At 47.2% G+C, this 20,557-nt stretch overlaps 1 protein-coding gene across 2 annotated transcripts in view; it reads right to left on the bottom strand.

The window, feature by feature from the left end:
* Nucleotides 1-20,557, bottom strand: part of LOC142575807 (membrane metallo-endopeptidase-like 1) — a 78,317-nt gene that overhangs the window by 13,636 nt on the left and 44,124 nt on the right. For both annotated transcript variants that reach the window (XM_075685471.1, XM_075685470.1), the window contains 9 exons: nucleotides 19,635-19,688; nucleotides 18,583-18,759; nucleotides 18,059-18,115; nucleotides 15,972-16,186; nucleotides 14,902-15,075; nucleotides 11,396-11,482; nucleotides 6,581-6,705; nucleotides 2,286-2,517; nucleotides 1,240-1,338 (listed from right to left, as the gene is read on the bottom strand). In XM_075685471.1, the coding sequence (XP_075541586.1) occupies nucleotides 1,240-1,338; nucleotides 2,286-2,517; nucleotides 6,581-6,705; nucleotides 11,396-11,482; nucleotides 14,902-15,075; nucleotides 15,972-16,186; nucleotides 18,059-18,115; nucleotides 18,583-18,759; nucleotides 19,635-19,688 (1,220 nt within the window). The remainder of the gene's footprint in view (nucleotides 1-1,239; nucleotides 1,339-2,285; nucleotides 2,518-6,580; nucleotides 6,706-11,395; nucleotides 11,483-14,901; nucleotides 15,076-15,971; nucleotides 16,187-18,058; nucleotides 18,116-18,582; nucleotides 18,760-19,634; nucleotides 19,689-20,557) is intronic.

Below are 20,557 nucleotides of genomic sequence, written 5' to 3' on the forward strand. Positions count from 1 at the left end.
TCGACAAGTAATTATGCTAATTAGACTATAGCTAACGTTTTTGCCAAGAGATCCAGACGAATGGCCTCGATGGAAGAAGACTCAACGTCCGTCATCCGAGGTGCTCACTAGGGCGTTCTCAGACATGCAAAAAAGTAGACGCTGCTAATTTGTGTATAATTCCAGCCTATTTCACACACACACACACACACACACACACACAAAAATCGAAGCTGAAAAAAGCCGGCAGATCCCACGCCCTATGGGAATCGATGCTATGCGAAGCTAGCAATGTGCGGGAAGCCTACCACCTTAACGAAACGATCATGAGATCATCAAGACGTAGGCGGCTGTTTCATGACCTACAGGACACGCGTCAAACATTCACGTAATGACTTATCATTTATGTTCGTCACACACTCTTGCCAGTTTTGGTAGATACCGAGACGTAGGCGGCTGTTTCATGACCTACATGACACGCATGTCATGACATTCATGTCATGACCTATCATTTATGTTCGTCATGAACTCTTGTCATACTGTGCTCATTGTGGTACACGCGAAGTTAACGAAACGACCACGAGAGCACCAAGACGTAGGCGACTAGACAGATACATAGATACTGTCAAAGTGGCTGATGTTCGACAAGAAATGCTTCGCATTTAATATTCTTAGAGCACAGATGTTACTCCCATATTAGACCCCCCTGAGTGATGTGACTGCTTGCGCCTCACCGGCAAGCGGGCATCGAACAAGCGTCCTTATCAAGCCGCGCTCTCGAGCTCGAGCTCGAGAGCGCTCGAGCCTCAACGTCGGACCAGCGCTTCACGCTGGTCCGACGGTGAGGTGTAAGCAGGCACGTCACCTGTGTACGTCTACTAAAAGCGTGACAGCTGCGCTCTTTAACCACGCCGTTTCGTTTTTTTTTTTTGTGTGTGTGTGTGGGTGTGTGTGTGTGTGTGCAATTCACCGGAACTCATTCCACTGTAAAATTATCAGCATCAATGCTTTGCTTTTCTTGAGAGGATTCCGAGCTCCTCGGATCAATCGCACAGTTCTAGTTAAACAGTTCGTTGGTCTAAATTGCATAATTATTTGTCCGATTTCTGCCTTGAGTCGTGTTATATTGTACGCCTTTGGGACAGTAGAAATTTAGAACGCGTTTCGTAAAGCAACCGCATAGTTTTCTGCTATTCAATTCTGTTCCTTCGATAAAGCTGCGAGACGCAGCCCGTCCTTGTGCGTGAGGCGCATTCTCACCTTCCTCTCCGCGATGTACTTGGTGAAGCCGTCCATCCATTTGGTTTTGTTGATGTTTTCTGTGAACACTCGGCCGATCTTGTCGGTGGTCATCCTAGCCTGGCACAGAAGGACACGCGAAGCGACCAGCGTTTAACGAAAGATCGCTACGACCCAGTTTTGAACAGAAAACATCATTCAAGGCGCGAAAAGACATGGGGAATGTACGGCGTTCCTGGAGTTCACGGAGCTGGAGGTCATCGTTGCGTGGACTAAAGCGCGTTGGCTCTGCTTTTTTTTTTTATTCGGCTTATTTAAAAATTTTTGTAAGCGTGATTATAGTTGCCAAATATTTGTCACTTTCTGTTTCGAGCATAACCGCTGTGTGAACCTTCACGAAATGTGACTGGATTTAAGATGCCAAAGCAATGCAGGAGCTACGTATATGAGCTATAGACAACTTAGTGTAAGGTTCCGGATTACACTTTAACATGAACTAAACTCTTGGTACACGTACGTTTTTTAAAAATTTCATTCGCCCCTGGCCTCTTTCCACCAAAATGCAGCTGCCTCGTGCGGTGGGAATTGGACCCGCCACCTCGTTCTCAGCAGCTTTCCTTTCTCTCCGAATTTATCCGGTGACGATGTTCTATTTTATGCAGATTCTTGCTCCCGTAATGATGTTGTCTGTGTATATTTTTGGGGTTATCTTTTTAATTAGGTGATTTAGCACTATGTTTATGCAAAATCCGTATTTATTTATTATTCGATCCCCTCCCAGTTCTCCCTTTAGGTAACGTCTTGTAAGTGTCCTTAAGGGAAAATGAATTGTGATGACGGCGATCGTGGTGACCTAATGTAACGAATTCCCTGCCAGGAGTTCGTTGGCAAGAGAGAAAGAGTGGGATGATGATAATCATCCTAAGACCGAGAAGCTACATACTACGTCACGGAGACAGTGTACTTCTGCACGGATTCAACTGAAAGACACACAGCAGCTGACGCCGTAAAAAAGAAAGAGAAAATATGCGGTGGAGGTCGTGCCCCCGGTCCAGCGGAGGACTCACCACAACCTCCCTGAAGGCGGTCTTGTTCAGGTGCTCCGAGTACATGTAGAGGAGGTAGAGCGGCACGGCGCGGTCGATGCTGTGCAGGCAGGTGCGCCAGCGCTCCACGTTCGGCTTGTACATGCCGGTGAACTGCGTGTACCACACGTTGCGCAGCGGGGCCACGCTCTCCGGCAGGTAGGGCGACAGCTCCACCATCAGCCGAAAGCCGAGGTAGTTGAGCACCACGTAGCTGCGCGGAAGAAACACGGACGATGCGTGACAGAGTCTCAGAAGCGGGTGGAGGAATGGACGGCAGCTCCATGTTCACTCGGTGCACGGCATGCGGACAAGTGCGATATTTGTCTGCTTCCTAAACGCTATACGCCGCACATGTCTAAATTGGTGTTTGCATGCGATATATATATATATATATATATATATATATATATATATATATATATATATATATATATATATATATATATATATATATACACACACACGTCTAATGCTTGCCCCGCTGTACCTGAGTCTCCAAGCCTTCGTCGTTTTCTTTTTTCGTCTACCTCATATTCCGAGTATGTGTGACTTTGGGCGCCAGGGCATACGGTGGCGCCACCTTCCGGGAGCACGCCAGTGACGTGGAATGAGGGATAACGCGGTGCGCTCTGACCGCGCTGGCGCGCCCTTCCGGACAATTGCTGCAAGTGCCTTAAAGTACCAGTGGTAGTTGGTTAACTAGCAAATCATTTATTCGTGGGAAAAGCACAAACACACGACACTTTCCACATGCCGTTATCTTCTCGAGATACAGTGACACGCGGTCACCGCGTGCGGCCTTCGCAATAAGAGTCCGCCGAGCCGACATTTTTTTATTCTAAGAAGCAATCAAATATATCAGTGTTGTTAGCTGTCTGTAAAATAGCAGCCCGTGTCGTCTCAATGCAGCGATCGCATGAATTTTATGAATGTTAACGCGCGATATGACCATTTCTGTGCAAGCGGTACCACCTGTGTGTTTAGTTTTCGTTTTAGTTGAAACGGATTTTTTTTTCAATATCGCCCGTGAAAGATGACGCGGTTCAGTCTGTACGGGTGGACTATAAGGAACGACGGACTTACCTTGCTCTACAAATTGAAATGGCCATGTTGTGAATAAAAAGATGCACTAATAAGCTCTTCTCATTTTATTTATTCCCTTGTTAGAATTGTAAAATTTAAATTGAAACGTATTAAAGTAATATTTGCCTAGAAGAAATCCTGAGGCTAGCGTCACTTTCGAGGTATCCGTCCTCACGCAGTTATTATAGTTCCGAGCCCTTAGAGGCGAACCATTGTGAAACTGTTCACAAGGACACCAATGCATATTTCGCAACACATTTTGAAGACGCAGGTATCAGCATTGGTGCTATGATTAGAATTGCCGCTTAGCAGGCGTCGCTCACAACTGCTCAATTTCATAATTTTAACACGTAACTTAAAGCGAACAATCGAAAAGTTCATCATCGCATGTTTTCAGTCCTAATTACCCGGACGTGGCAACTGACAGTGAAAGATTTACAATGCAGATAACCCGTCCGAACAGGCTGAATTGCGCTTTCAATGCGGTAAAAGAGTTAAAAAATTATAAACGCCATACCTTGCAAGCGCGCCTAAATTTAGCCATTGTATACGCGTTTTCATGCCCCAAAGAAAACAAAAAAGAAATCGGGAGAAGCGGGACATTGCAGCGGGCTGTCCACTGGTGTATACCACATTTCGCGCACTTTTGCTTTATCGTCACGAGGGCGGGGTATTTGCACCGTGTCGTGGGCTTTAGGCCTAAACATGTGAGCATCTAAGCAATAAGCAAACATCGTTGGTCCAACGCAACAGGAGCGGTTCGGAGGCGCTTTCGCAATCTAGCTAGACAGAGTTACCCGCGGGGATATTGCGACAGCCCTAGTCAAAAATTCGATCTTTTTCTTGTTTCTAATTCTTTTTCGATGTCTAATTATTTATCGTAGGTGAGATGCGAACCACAGCAGTGCTAAGGGTCCGACGGCGCTGCTGCAGTTTTCATTCCCAGCCCGCTACCAGAAATTCCGACGCTGCGCCGACGCAGTATACCGATGCCCACGCGATCCCCCACGACACGTGATATGATCCGCTGACTGCAGCGCCAGTCTGTAATTCGGCGGTGGCAGTCGTCCCAAATACTGACTGACAAACCTGAAAACCCTAATTTGAAACAAGACAATTCGTCCAACGGTGACGCGCTTCGCAAGGACATAAATTAAAAATATACTCAGCCATAGCTCGGGGATCGAAACGTTAATCGCGGCGATTTTTTTTTTTTTTTGTAAAGAACGCCGCGCACCACGGGAAAACGCGTCAGGGCGATCGTGCGACTTGAGAACGAAAACGGGTGCTTCGACCTTCGCAATCTTTTGTCGGGGTGATTCTATGGACTGCGGCTGCAAGCCTTTCTTTTTCTGTGGTTGTAGCAGCACATTTCATAATGACAAACGCGTCGTGGCACCGTAAAGTACGAGAGTAATCGCATTCCGCAATGCAGCGGTGCGCAGCAAAAGCGTAAACGTGAAATTCTGTTTAGCTCAACACTGGTACGCTGTCATTTTTACCCATCGCATAGGAAAAAAACGTAAATGTGAAACTCCGTTTATTTCTGCTTTCGTTAAATATTTTGAACCTTTTATTAGGTCGCACACGTACTGTAAGCAGAAGACACAGCTCCCTTTCGAGCCCTATATTAGTTAACGCCAAGCAAAAAAATGCCAAGTGCCCTATTGTCAATGGAAATAAACGTTTTCACAATATTTTCAACAAATGTGGCTTACAAATTTACATGAAGGAAAAAAGAAACTCGGAAGATACGGTAGGAAGTGCCTTAATCTGCTAACTTTTTCTATCCAATATCAGCTTATAGTACTACTGGGACAGACACATGGAAGTTCGGCTAACAAGCTTAATTAGTAGCTGCAACTTGCGGTCCGCTATTCCGATGCTGACCATACCAAGGCGTTATTGCTATGACTTACTATTTCTGTGTTGAAGTTAAGTTACCGGTCCTTAGCTACATTACCGAACCCAATAGCACACAATTGGTTCGACAAATGCAATAGGCAACATAATGTTATGTTAGTGAATGCTCCGAGGTATTTTTCTTTAAATATGATTTACCGGGTTGTTTCAGTATACTATACGTTCGAATATTCCCATTGGCGTCCGTGTCGCAGGTAGCAGGTAGTACCAGGTAGTGTACCAGGTAGCACGCAAAATCTGATCCGAGGAACCAAAAGCACTACCCGCTGTTGGTCGGCGACAGCTGACCACGTGTCTGATGAGCCGCAATAAAACTTTTGTTTGGGCCAGTTGTTTCGGTCATATTTTTTTTGCGCTACTCGTCAAGCTTTTCAGTCTGATACGTCCACCTGACGTATCAGACACGTGGACAACACTTCAGTCGCCCCAGCTTCGGCACTTGATTCGGCACTTGATTACGGAGCCTTGATTACTCCACAGCACCACTTCCGCATCAGAACCCCTTCCACCGCAGGATACGAGGCTCGTGTTTTTATGTTTGAACATGTCAGAAAAAGCCACAACAGGCAAGCCCTACGACTGAGTGTAATTAGGGCGAAGGACGCTATAATAAATAAATCATTATATAATGACTGATCCCCCGGTCTTCTTCATGCGGCGGGACCTGAATCGCGCAATAATGACAGAAATACTTTTCCCAATTTCGAACCGGGGTCCCCATCCCAGCAGCTCGATGCTCTAGGCCAACAGCACACTTAGCTCGACAGAATAACAACCTTACCACCTATCTCGTGCAAACAAGCGATTTAACACGCTTGGCTGGCGCGTCGCGTCACGCCGCATCAATTTAGGCATAAAAAGACAGCGCGCCGATTTCTCCTACTGTTCTCCCATGGTGGCTACAGCGCTCCGAGACGGTATGCGATAACGCGCCGCCTTCCGAATATACGTTAATACTGCGCGTTGTGGCCCTAATGATTGACATTAGGACACAACACGTGATACCTGCATAGTTTCGCTTCTCCAGTGAAATCGTATGGTTGAGACTTCGGAACTGCAACGGCGTATCGCGAAGCATTTGTATCACTACTTATAGATGATTCGATGACTGTCAGGCCCCTCAACTCGCTTTCATCGGGATCTGGCGACGGAGGCTGGATCAGCGAAACCCCAACCAATCAGACAAAGAATGCTTGGCTGTGTGGCTTAATGTTTCCTGCGCGGTGCCAAAAAAATAAAAGATGCAAGAGAGGAACAGAGAAACTTACCTCTGGTGATCTCTGACAAGATCCTCCAAGGTCTTGTTGATGAATTCCGGAGACTTCAACAGGACCCTAGTGTTGCTTTGCATGAACGAATTGCGGCTTCCCATGTCCACGACGATTCCCGCAAACTGAAAACACAAAGCCGGTCGCGAGCGGCGATCACCGCGATTAGTAGAGGTGATGCCCGGCGGGGATACTTCTCGCTGAGGGAGAAAGTACTTTTGTTCTGGAGCAGTAAGTTCAATCACCGCTGCTGCCAGATATTGTGCAGAAACGGCAGCTGCCTAGTTGGCATTGAAGCCATGTTAAATAAAGATCCAGTTGTTGAAAAGAGCGTTGCCACATGGGTGGCCAATGTTGGGATGACGATGACGTTGTGTTTACGCTCAAAACATTATGGCGTTCTACGAGCCGGAACGACGATCTGATTATGACGAACGCCGTAGCGTGGGACTAAGGAAATTTGGACTACCTGGGATTCCTTAACGTGAACCTAAATCTGAGTATACGGGTGTTTTCGCATTTCACACCCAACGAAATGCGGCCGCCGTGGCTGGGATTCGATCGCGCAACTTCGTGCTTAGCAGCCCAAAACCATAGCAACTAAGCAACATGGCGGGTGTTCGCACGTTGGCCCTGCTGCCTTGCTGGAGGGAGTGGATGACAAATCAAAACTGAGCGCGTTGCGATAGGTCCATGTACCGGGACGGCAGACTTCTCCTACGTAAACTTATGTAAGCGGCAGGGTGTCGAACCAAAATTTTTTCGTTCGAGTTTTCGTTCCGTTTCAGCGAAAAACGGTTAAGTACCGGTTCAAACAGCTTTGAAGCGGTTCATGTTCGTTTGCGTAACGGACAAAATAAATGCAGTGTAACATAATGAACTTATTTTTTACAACAACAGGACAGTGCTTCTGAGCTGTAGAGAAAGAATGAAAAAAAAAAAAAACAGCCGCTAGTAGATACAAACGAAGTTATACGGATACAACGCAAATATTTGAATCTACAAGCAAACCTTTAGTGAAGGGCTTCGATAAATACAACGATAAAACCATACAACCTGATCAGATGCGTACAAATGTGTTTAGCGTTGATTCACAGATGTCACGAGGAATAAAGCTATCTGTGATGTTCGTCGAAGAAAGAGCGGTGATGAGAGGTCTATACGATTGCCCATATTGCGTTTGTAAAAAAATTGCTGACTATCCCCTGATCGAGAGTAGTTGCAAGCATGAAATGACAACCAACAAAGCTTAATGCTTGCAGATGATGCTAGCCACAATCTTAACATGGGTGTAGTGCATGCTCGCAACGTCCCCCCCCCCCACCACACCGCACCCTGCCATACTGTACACTGGTCCATGTCGACGCTGCCCAACTAGAAGAAAAAAAGAACCGACTGAAGGCGGCACGACAGGCAGCATGGCGCCACCTCTCGAGGCGACGCAAAACCCGCTCCGCGGAAATCACGGACCGCTGGCGTTCAAAAGAGCGCTGGCAACTCTGCCTCACCGCCAAGAGATGACAATGATTTGTATGGTACACTGTGTCTGCGTTCTGAAGATCGCCTATTGGAAATGACAAATAAAACTTCAGCCCACTAGAAGTTACAGCTTGAGTGATATTATGAACAAACATTAGGAAGAACACGGAAGCAATATGTTTGTAAGTTGTTTGGGCAGTAACCGGTGTACGCAATGTGGCCCTGGACAACTGGTTGGGGGCCAGCGATCACATTTTCTTAAGTATTGACTGGTCGCCCGGATGATCTCGTTTTGTTCTCGCAGCTTGCCCGGATGTTCTCGTTTGAGAGCCCGGATAACGGCTCTGGCTTTTGGCTCAAGGTCACTTTAAGGTCGCCGACAACGGGAGCTAAAAAGCATTTCGTGCTTAATACACCAAAGACTGAGTCACACTGACGCATGCCCAGTCTGGAGGAACGCCGAAGAATGTGCCCATACCCAGTGGCACACGCCCAACAGTCCCAAGAATGAATATTCTAAATATTTAAAAAAATCGAAAAATCAAGGAAGCCGCTTGAAAATGATCATGAGATCAGGGCGCTTTAAGGACACCGATATGAGCCTATGTTTACAAGCACATTTTATGTCATGAATTATTGTTTGATTACGCTGAACGAAGGGGCTCCTTAGCACTACATTATCGGTCAAAATTTTAAATATATGTGCCGGAGCATCTCATGGCGCATACGCAGCTGCTTTGAAACGATGTAGGGCAAATAAAAAAAAATTAAGAAAATCAATGTCTTTGAATATCGCGCGTCCTTCATTATTTGAGATTTCTGTCGGCCTTACAGATTCATAATTGCCGGCATTATATTTACAAGTCGTTTTTCGTGATTTATTGTTTCATCGAGCGAAGCACAGGTACTTTCACGGTCACTATTTTCATTATTTTTCTTTCTTTTTTTGGGGGGGGGGGCGGAGGGGTCAACTTTATTTACGGCCAACTTCAGCACTTAAAAACGCGAAAAGGAACGACATTCGCGTACAACGCGTCGATTCCTCGTTCAGATCGCACATTATCGATACAGACACCACCAGAGGTCACACCAAATGAAGAGGAAGAAAGTGATTACGAAGGATTAGGAAAACTACAAAATTGGTGAGACTTGGATAAACTGGAAAAAAAAAACCAAACTAGAAGAATATCCGAGGGATTATGGTCCGCAGGAATACGCACAAGCAGCCGAAGTCCGCTTAAAGAAAGTGAAGACGGGCACGGCCCTGAAAACTGCGAAGGCTGGCACTCTTCGTACTTGTCCTGGCGGACCATACACATCTAGAGATAACCGTTTGAGATGCAAAACTTGAAAGCGAGCCGACGTCTTCATAGGGGCGAACAGCTTTTACCTATAGTACTGACGCAAGATTACAAGCAGGTTACCCACAGCGCTCCGTCCCGCATATCTCCAGCTGCGGACAAGACCACGACACCGTAAAAAATTTACGACCTATAAAAGTGAATAACAATGTAAATCTAACTAACACCTTTACACCCAACAGGGGTGTAAGTATTTGAGTTATGAACAGATGTACTCCCTTTCACTTTTAACGTTCTAAATCATACAGTAGAGGAGAGTAACAGCACAAAAAAAGAAAGATATACCTGGGCTCCGTGCCAAAGTACCTTTGGCAGACATCTCTGTGCGCACCATTTCAATTTGCCCTAATTCCTGTTTCTCTTGCCCCTCCCCCTTGATTACCATGTCGTCACCACAAACCAAGAGCGCAGACCGTACCCGTCTATTACAACAAACATTTTCAACCACAATTCGGGATAACATAGACAATAAAACTTCGTTTTAAAAAAATCACGTTCAGGAGCACCTGAGAAGCCAATACGTCATTTCCATTCAACCTTCTTCAGTTTACAAAAGCGAGCGATCAAAACTGACCGACCGACCGCCCAGCAAGCAAATAGATGACTATTTGACGGCCACCAATTCCTAGCGTTTAATTAATTTTGGACGTTTTACGTGCCAAAACCGTCATGTAAAACAGTAGGCGGGTGCTTTTTTTTTTTGCATTTCACCCCCACCAGAACGCGGCCGCCACGGCCGGGATTTGATCCCGCAGCGTCGGGCTCAGCGGCGCGACACCACAGTCCCTGGGCCAACGTGGCGGGAAATTTCAAGCGTTCACGAAATGTATTATTGACATGCCTGCTTGCCTCCCGAAGTGACACGGTTAAAACCCTAGTAACGGTGCTGTCGCTTTAAAATGGCGGGACTCGGCGCGTGTGCATTTAGAAACCCGGTAGCATACTGTTAGCGTTCTTTTTTTACTTTGAACACATTTTTTTTCATATGCGAATCATTTCTTTGCCTAGTCGGAGGCAAGCTTAAACACGAGGCCATCCAAGGCCGCAGAGTTCGTCACCACGGCGCGCGTACCCCCATGCGCCCACTCGCGGACCGCCATTGGCTCGACACCTTCTCCCAAATGACGTCCCAAAACAGGACCAGTGGCAATAAGATAGGCCGTAATGGAACACCGTGCTGTTCTGCTACACATATCGGCTACTATGGAAAACTCCTAATTACTTTCAAGCTTCCTACAGTTAATAAATAAATAAATCGTTTGCCTAATGAAAGGGAATTACCTGTAGTTCTGATCAGGAGCTATTGAAATCCGTGACTTGAAAGGTAACCGATATGGATATTTCAAAGTAGAGACGACACCCTGTTATGTTTTCGCGCTGTCTGATAACTTCTTGCGAAATCCTGGTTGACAGCCTTTCCATCACGGCTCACGATGTGAACCATAATGTTTTCTACAAAAATTATTTGAGGGAACTCTGGTTCTAGCGCTTACGGGCGCTGCAGTAACACCGCCGTTCGGCTAGCAGGGAGGGAATGATGAGCGCAGCACGTAAATTTACCTAGGCTTGATCCGTCTGGCTTAAAACGGGCTTTATGACTTTGCAAATGGATCATTTTGAACACAACATCCCGTTAGGATGGCAACAATTCCCAGTGATCACGCAAGCAAAGAGTACGAAGAGCACAGAGAGCCGTGAGCACAGAGAGTAATGGCATTGCTCTGGTTGGAAAACTGCGGGTGTTTGGAAATTTACGTAGAAATACAGAAAGGACTAACAAATAACGTCATGTATCTAATGCAATTCGCGTTTCTCTACTCGAGTGTCTTTTGCTGATGGCGCTCGCCTTCACTCGCTCCGGAACAACGAAGGCTAATGAATAAGCTCGCACGTTCTTGTTTCTCGGCGTATCACGATTCCATTCCGAAACCGGTCGAGTAATGTAAATATTAAAGTAGTAGCGCTTGTCTCTCACCTTCTGCAACTTCATAGGAATTTCCTTGGACATCTTCGTCATGTATATGGTTGTTCCCATGATCGTCTTGTCCGGTAGGCTCAAGCTCTGAAGCGAAAGTGTGGCGAAAGCTGAGGTGTGATGCGGGTCAGTGAGACTCCACTGCACCCTTCGCAATGATGCAAGCCGTTAAAAAAAATGTGAACTATGGGGTTTTACGTGCCAAAACCACTTTCTGATTATGAAGCATGCCGCAGTGGAGGACTCCGGAAATTTCGACCACCTGGGGTTCTTTAACGTGTACCGAAACCTAAGCGCACGGGTGTTTTCGCCCCCATCGAAATGCTGCCGCCGTGGCCGGGATTCGATCCCGCGACCTCGCGCTTAGCAAGTAGCCCAGCACCGTAGCCACTCAGCAAACTGCAAAACGTGACGTCGGGCTCGCTGTACGTCTAAAGCCTCGTTCGCATACAACCAGTCTTAGGTACGTTGTGCCGCCGTCACGGCGCCGGTTAAATTTGCGATTTTGTGAATAATATTCGCAAGCTTGTTTTTCTCATAATCTAATTTCAGGAATCTATAATCCTTGACGTGAACAACGCAATTTATTTTTGCTGGAATGCACGTGTAAATTTGTTCGTTCTGTAATAAGTTCCTCTTCCACTAATTCGACTTTGACAAAACCGGTGGGATTGATCGTATCATCCGGCCGGTCGAATTAAAAGGAGTGGTAGAAGAAACGTACAATTTCACCGATGCTTCAGTCAGCAGTATTTACCCGATTCCAACACGTACGTAACTTACACCAAACAAACGGGTTAATAGAAAACAAGCAGCCAAACTCTAACGTGCACTCAAACATGAATGGTAGCTTGCTTCAGAGTTTGGCAATCAGAAACCAGATTAAACCTGCAGAGTTTAGCGTCACAAATGAAAGCGTATTTCACTTTCACTTGTCTGTGGACCACGACACATCGGCCTTCTTGCGGTCCACTGCATTTGATATTTCCCACTTGTCGAACCACTCCGCTGCAAACTAAATACCACTGCAAACGTAATAGTGTCCAAGGCCTATAGACTAACCACTAAGGTCGGTTCACCTTGCGATTCACGCGTCTCCGGAGTGCCGAAAACATATGATTCGGAGCCAATTGCAATGGCACTGGCAACGGAATAACGCTGCTTCCTGTGACCAGTGGTGGGCAGTATCAAAGATGCATAAATCTTAGATACTATCTTAGATACTCTTTGGGTAGCTTGTATCTCTATCATGATACATCTGGCAAGACATGTTATCAGTATTTGTATTTCCGACACATGAAAGAATGTATCGTGTGTCTTAAGATACAAGATACTGGGGGGGCTACTGCAACATCACCGTGGGAAAATATAAACGTTGGCTGAACTCCGCTTCTCAAGCTGATATTGCCGCCACTAAGTCACCTGGATAAAACTATAGGCAGCGACATTCTTTTATTTTCCCGCCAGAGCCCTCCAGCGAGGGCAGGCGATGAGGTCTGCGCGTCCCTATTGGTGGAACAGAGTCACGTGGTGGCGCTCGCTCCGTCTCGGCAAAAACAAGCGTGCCAACGTCTGCGCGCAGCGGACTACTTGTTTTCTTGATTTTTTTGTGTTTTCAGTAGCGTCGATGCCTTGACGCTTGCTCGTTGCCACCGTACTGTGCCGCGGACGTACGTGCGGCGTCTTTCGCTCAAATTCTGATGCCGCTATAGTTTCGTTATCGAGGTTTCTCTTACGTGGTGCTTTGTTACGAAGTATGAAGAATGCAAGAATGGGATTGCCTTGCCTCTAGTTGCTTTCACACATTAGCGAATTGAAGGATCTCGTGGACGTAAGGTCGACTTTTATTAACCAAAGCGTGGATGGTGCTGCTTCCGTAAAATTGTGCATAAGGCGGCTATATTGTGCACGTGATTGTTGCTCGCAAGCACCAAAAGCAATTTTTTTCGACTACGTTAAGAATTCTGCGAAATATGAATAAACTACGTAAGCTGCACATTACGGAAGTATTGTCGCTTCTTTATATGTTATGGTCCGCAAGCATAGCAGCGAGTCACATCAATTACAAAAGCGACAAGCAAAAACCGCTGACAGCGCAGGGTATAAAGAACTTTTATGTTAAGCAGCTAGTTCAACGCCGATAAATTGTCTCAGAGTGAAAATATTATACTTTGACCAAAAAAGGCAAAAGTTTTGAAGCAGTAACAGGCATTTCGCCCGATTGAAACAAGGTTGGTCGGAGTTAGGAATTTCCAAGCAAACATTTTTGTGCATACGCGTTTGCTGCTACATTATATAGATATATAACTAGAAATTTGCGAATGTATCGAAGTATCTTCGAATACAAATGGAAGTATCGTATCGGATACAATAATTGCGGTAGTATCTTGTATCCGTATCTCAAATACTTGTTGCCTGAGTATCTTGCATCGTATCACGATACAAATGCAATGTATCTTTGCCCAGCCCTGGCTATGACGGTAGGCTGTTGCTGACGCCCCGAACGTGGCTTAGCGTTTCATACCCGACCGTGTAGCTCGCACGCCACTTGCAGGCAATTCGCAGGCAATTTCTTTTTGTGTGCAAATGACGCGCCTTAGAAGGAGGTAAGCATTTGTGCATTATAAATTTATTGTGAGCTGCCGTTCTCGCTTCTAAATGTGCCGAATGGTCGGCCAACAAATTGGCGTTGCGAGGGCCGATGTAGCACCGTGACAGGCGACCCAGTGTGCCGCAGCGAGTTCCGAGACGTCGCGATGTTATGCGCCCATGTGACCACCTCTTGCGTCATCATGTCATGACTTACATAGACCCCCGGGAGAAACGAAACTGAAACCGGGGCCAAATTCATGAAGTTTCTCCTTAGCATTGCTCTATTGCCTTTGGCCGGTCACCTCCGCTAATACGTAGAGTGTCTGGCACCAGGATTGGCAAATACTTTTCTTTCACGTACAATTCAAACGTAACAGCAGTTTTGTAAATAACCGGGCCCTGGTTCGTAGAAGAGCTATCATTGCGAATTATGTACGGTGCTCCGAGGCTCGAGAGTACATCTTATGCGGTTTTGATGTGGAGGGGCTATGATTTAAAGTAGGGAGTGATTTAAGTTGAAAACGTCACGTCAGTAGATTCATTTAACTCAAAGCGAAACAATAAGCTTCGGGCACTTCAAGGTTGCAGCTTTGGCCAATATTTTACTGCGGATTGCGCACAGTTGCTGAACGGTGCCACCTCTTTGTATACGCGTTCTTCTCAAACGGTCGCCTACTTCAAGCTCCACTCTACCGCGTTGAGCACAACGGCGCCCTTCGACTGAAAAAGACGCCGCGTTTCTAGAGAATTGCCGTGGAATGTCAATGAAACGCAGTGAGCGCTTCTGTCAAGGAAACGCGCTGTCATCCAGTTCTTTTGAGTTTATACGAAGCGTTGCGCGGAGGGAACGTTGTATAGAATACGGGGTGTCAGTATCGCCGGAGGCTGCGACAAAATGGAGGAAGGAGTCGAACCTTGACGAGGTTTTTGGCGAAGGTGACGACGCTGCTGGCGTGGCTCGAGGCGTCCGACGTGCCAGCGATCTTGGAGCCCTCTTTCAGCGCTGTCGTCACGGCCTCCGAGTACCAGTTGACCAGCTTGTCGAGGTGCACGTCGCTCTTGCGCAGGTACACGTCCGGCTCGTCCAACTGCGCATGCGTGCGAACCCGGCTTTGTTCCCTTCGTGCGAGCCATCGTTGCAAGCGTTCGTGCATTAAGCGCTGTCTTTAGAGCGGAGATCAGCCATTTTAGCAAAACCGCACGCACCACCGCCTGCTTAACACTGGACGCATGTGTGCGTCAGATCCTTTTCGTTTCCCTGTGTATTTGCGACATATAACGCTGGCGTACCGAATGCGAAACATTTTTGGTTAAATTTAGCAACGTCAGAATCAAAATTGCGGTCCACGGGGAGGCTATACCGAGACAAGCTTTGCGTTGCTCGCGATCGATGGCGCCGATCAACCTAACACGTTTATTCGATCAACGCAGACCCGAAATATAGCACGCATAAGCTCTATTACGAGACACGATTACCGCGTAGCTGCGACCTGTATAAGCGAATTATTTGTTACTGAACGCCACAAGAAGCACAGTTTATTCTACGTGCAAGTAGTGCAAAAGTCGTCATGTTCTTGACATGAGGCGGCACTATACTAAGCCCGCCGCCATCAAGCTATTCGGAGATAAATAGGTCAACTAAAGTTGTTTACATGAGTAAAACGTTACCTTAAGACCGAATCTGTATGCATGGCGGGAAAGGGTCGGTAACTAGCAGAGATATACAGTCAGGGTGGTGATTTGAGCGAGCTGGTTCATCGTATAGTAAAATTGTTTTAGCGCTGACACACACGGTTCGTGATTGGTGTCTCGGTGTGTCTTGTGCCACTATACTTGTGCCCGTGGCTGCGCTAAAGCTACTTCACTAGCACAGAATACGCAAGGCAAAGTTTTAATTTTCTTTTTTTGAAACTTCGCGCTCGAATGCGGGACCCGTGCGTCAACGCGACGTCACCGACGCTACAAGCGCGCGCCACCAGCGTACCGCAACGACGAACTTGTCGACCTCTTCGGGGTCCGGCTCGACCGTGAGCTTGGCCAAGGCGTGAATGCCCAGCAGCCGACAGAGCTTGGCCGCCGCCGTCCACACGGCGTCGTAGTTGCTGGCGTCCGAGGAGTCCAGGAACGGCCAGCCGCTCAGGCCAGCGTCGTCCTTGATGCTGTTGAATTCCTTGTTCGCGTGCTCCGAAGGCTTGGACGCTGCCGACCAAGGGCCGAGAGGTCAGCGCGCATCGCCACATCGGTTCTCGCCGTCGTCATTGAGAAGAACATTCGGGGCGAATAAAAGGCACTCGTCAAGGCGGCACGGCGTTTCCTAGGGGGTCGACTCACTATCAATCCGAACGGCCTTCCGCGCATGTGTGGGCGTGCGGATCATTTCGGTTTATACACTCGATCCACACGAGCAGTGTAAACCGAATTATGTGGGCCTGTGTGTGCGGCCATGTGCAGATCCCCAAATCAATCTGAAGTCCCCAAAGAAGACATTGTCTTCGAAGAAGAAACAAGAAAGCCCACATACGACAAGTGTTATACTGTTTCTGCCTTATTTTGTCCCGTCTTATAAAGTGGGTGCTTGTTAAACCTGCACGTACGCCCTTCGTACACACGTCATCCTTTCTCCTCAGATTTCGTCAACATTGATATGGGTCAGCATGCGCACGCGTGCGCGCTGTGCTTCATACCAGTGTCACATAGGAAATTTAACAGTTTTTTATGCAGTGGCATTCATTAAATGACACCGGGCTCCATGTGGCGCTACGTGGCAGATTATTACAGTAATTTGCATATGGCAGAAATGACGACGTGCCAGGGGACAAAAAGTTCAAAATAAATGTACGTGAGCGCGCAGCATTCTTACTTGTTTCTTGCTTATTTAAGCTTACATTTATAGTCGTCCTCTAACCCTGCGAAGCTTGTAGGTAATGTTTAAAACACAGTCTACACCGACTATTCACACGAAGCCGAGATGTACGGCGTGGCTCATGCAAGCATTGAATTCGTCGACAAACGACATGACCGCGGTAGGCGGCTGTTGGCAGGCCACATACTACACATACTGCGCTGATTACACTGGGAGAGAAAGATGGACGTTAACTGGAGAGGTTGGCCCTGCTGCAGGGAGGCCTTTTTGTCAACGCCATATGGACGTCACCTTGTACTGGCGGTTTCTGTATTTATATTTAGGCATCTTTTTATTTGTTTTATACATGGTATTTCACCTTTCTTACTGTTTCTTGCGAGCTGAGAAAAATAAACCTCGCAAGGAACAGCGAGTGTGAATTTCGATCTTTTTTTTTATTTGTGACCCTGCAATTTGTTTTTCTACGCTTTCGCTTCTGTAACTGTAGTTGTAGCTGTGATTCTATAATTGTTCTTTTTATACAATAACCTCTAAGCCTTATTGTGTTCAGCTAAGCAACAATATAGACGCTCCACCACCGGCAAGTATAGAAGCGATATTTACCGCGCTATCGTTCTCGACCTTCTTCGCAACAGAAACATCCACCTACTAGCACGATGTCACAACTGCAAACTGCCGGTGCATGCGTCATCTCATTTGTTTTCTATTTCGAACTAACGCCGGCACTGTTACGGTAGCGTAGCGCGCACTGCACTCTCGAGGCTACGAGGTGGCGCTCAAACGCGGAGGGACACGCGCATACCGTACGTTCACTAAATCTCACTTCCGATTGGCTAACGCCGGTGACGAGACTCAGTGCCACCCGATCACAGCGCCGCGGAGGACACGACGGATGACGTGCTAGCGGCGCGATTCGTTATAGCTCATCGTCCGTGTAACGAATGAGTAATCCGTTCCGCCGGGCAAAAAAGACGCAAAAGCGGTAAGATAGGCAGCGGCGCCGGTGACTCTTGTCGAAACGATTCACGCTCACTCCACAATAACGACAACCGACCGGAACGACGGGCCCCATTTCAGTTCTGGAAAACACTATCGCAGTTTGTGTTGTGCGGGTGCATTCGTCATCCAAACGTAGTTTGTCTCAGAATCCACGCGATCTGTCTTACTAGATAAAAAAAGAAAAGGAAGAAAAAGTCGCGTGCACTCACATGTATCCCGGCAGCCGTTGTATAGGTTGTAGAGCTTCTCCGTGCCCCCTTGACGACCTGCGCGTCGGCGAGTAAACAGTCGACATGGACGGAAGAACGACAAGCGTGCGATTTTAAGGGTACGGCGTCGCGACGAACGTTCTGGTGACGTCGGCCCGAAACGGAAGCAGAGTTCTTCAAGCTATCGCTCAGACAACGCTGGAAGTTTGGACTGTTCAAGACGCCGAAACGCCCAGGGCTTGTACGTCTTGTACGTTTGTTTATATCAGTCAAGACTTATGCTGGTTATCGCTGCACACTCGACCTGAGTATCGCGCGGAAATGCGTTTAAATGACACGTCTCTGAAGTACGTTCGCACTGATAAAGAGTTAGACGAACTATAGGGCGAAAATGCATCAGAGAGGCTTGCCGACGCTTCGGCATTGGACGTATGTGTGTCGAAGGTTGAGTTCGGTCGTTCTTGGCGCGTTAACTTCTAAATATTTAGTGCGCGCTACGCCATCGAAATTGCGCCTGCGCGTACCGGTGATGATGGACTTCATGTTATCCTCCATGGCCCTGAAGAGCAGCGTGTCGGTGCTGACGATGTCGGCGTTCTGCAGGTTCACCGTGTGCGCCGCCTGGAACTTGCTGCACACGTGGTCGTAGAAGTCATCGCACGGCTTTATCGACTCGCTCAACGTGCTCGACACGAAGCTCCCTGCGCAGCCGAACCACGTAACGACTCCTTGACACGGGGTATTCGAAGAGTGAAATTTCTTAATTGAAACGAGTAAGAACGTTCAGGAGAAAAAAACACGACCTTTGAATGAGATATCGAAGAATTTATTTCTAAATTCTTTGATATTCGGAAACGAGAAACATGGAGGTTGCAAGGAGTCCGCCTAGTTAATAAAAAAAAGTAACCTTGCTTACATTGCGGTAGACCCAGCTTAAACGGAACTCGAAGAATGGACAGAAAATAAGAGTTCCGTTCAACAGAAGTTTCGTTTGTGCGAAGGACGCAAACATTGCGCGAAAACTGTTTATTTCAAATTTCAAAAGGCGTCGAGTGCTTTCTAATTTCACTGCGGCGAAAAAATAAAAGACGTTATTCTACGCTATGCTTCTAGTATCACAGCTTCTTTCGCACTTCTTTCACGCACTCTCACTTTTTTGACTGCCGATCGCCGTCGCGATGCACAATTAACGGAACGCCAAAACTACATAGGCAACGCGGAGCGCCGCAGAGCAGCCGCTGGTGCCAAGACAGCGCAAATGACTGATAGGTGACTGATAGATGACTGACAAATGACTGACGGTGGTCTCATCCGGACGATTGTCAGTTGCACTTCGCTCCTCGAAGAGGCGGGAAGCGAGTGGAGTGAGCTCCTGAACAATGCCTTGCAGCGCGGAGAACGCGGTTGAAATCGTGGATACGGGACCCCGCAAAGAGCTGCCACATAATGCTAGCGCATTTCTCTTGCACGCACAGTTACATCGCTGCTGAATTTTCTAGCGCGGCTTTCGAAGTATACACACAGCCGCTGCAAAAGCGTGAAAGAGCGCGTCGGCTGGGTGTCGCACGCAGTATACCTTCCGCCTCGCAGTAGTCGGTTGTGCACACGTAGTAGTCGCCCGGAGGAACATCTGCGAAAAGGGAGGAGGAGAGACAGATTGAGATTGAATAAGAACAGAGTTGAGTTACTCGGAAAAGGCGTAGCTAGGTCGGGTTAAATTAACGACGCGTGTCCGCCCTCGACAAAGGAAAGACGACGCGGCCGCATCCTCCGTATTAATTGTGACGAAACGGTGTTCCTTAAACGTGCGTCTAAGTCGACATACCCAAAGCGCCTGTACCCATTCCGGCCACCAGCGATGAAGATTTCTCGTGGCGCTCTCATCAAATCGAGTTGGCGACAATTAGTCACGTAGCCTTTGTAAGCTACTAACGTCCTACCCTATCACAATATAGGGAGTGATCATTTCTAAGTTTCCCGGAATTCCCAAATACCGCCTCTTGCAGATAACGTAATTCTAGCACTTGAGCTAGATTATTCAGGGAGGCGTACATTACTTGCATGAGAAATTGAAACACATCTCCAACTAGTTAAATAAACAAAAATATATTGAATCCTAAGTACATTACGGCACGTATTGCAATTTACGAATTGTATCCGGTGAGTTTGCAAGGCGAATTCTCTTGGAATGAATTTCCAGAATGACGCCAGTTTGGAGATGCGCGTGTAATGGTCACCTGTCTTGCCCGCGTTTCCTTTCTTTAATGCTACGAGGCCGGCACTTCCAATTCACAACCGGCATGCGCGTTATCAGCATGACAGAGGCTTCTCGACAGGAAAGTAACGAGCGCAGCGTTTTCAAGAAAGGAAACGCAAGCAAGACAGATGACAATTATCGTCGTGTGGCGAATATACACCCCAAAGGGTGCAACTGTTCTTAGAGTGCGCAAGAGCAGAACTTTCCGCACGTGCGAGACTACAGCGATATGTGCGAGCGCG

The sequence above is a fragment of the Dermacentor variabilis genome, chromosome 3, assembly GCF_050947875.1.
Source record: "Dermacentor variabilis isolate Ectoservices chromosome 3, ASM5094787v1, whole genome shotgun sequence".
NCBI classification, from domain to species: Eukaryota; Metazoa; Arthropoda; class Arachnida; order Ixodida; family Ixodidae; genus Dermacentor; species Dermacentor variabilis.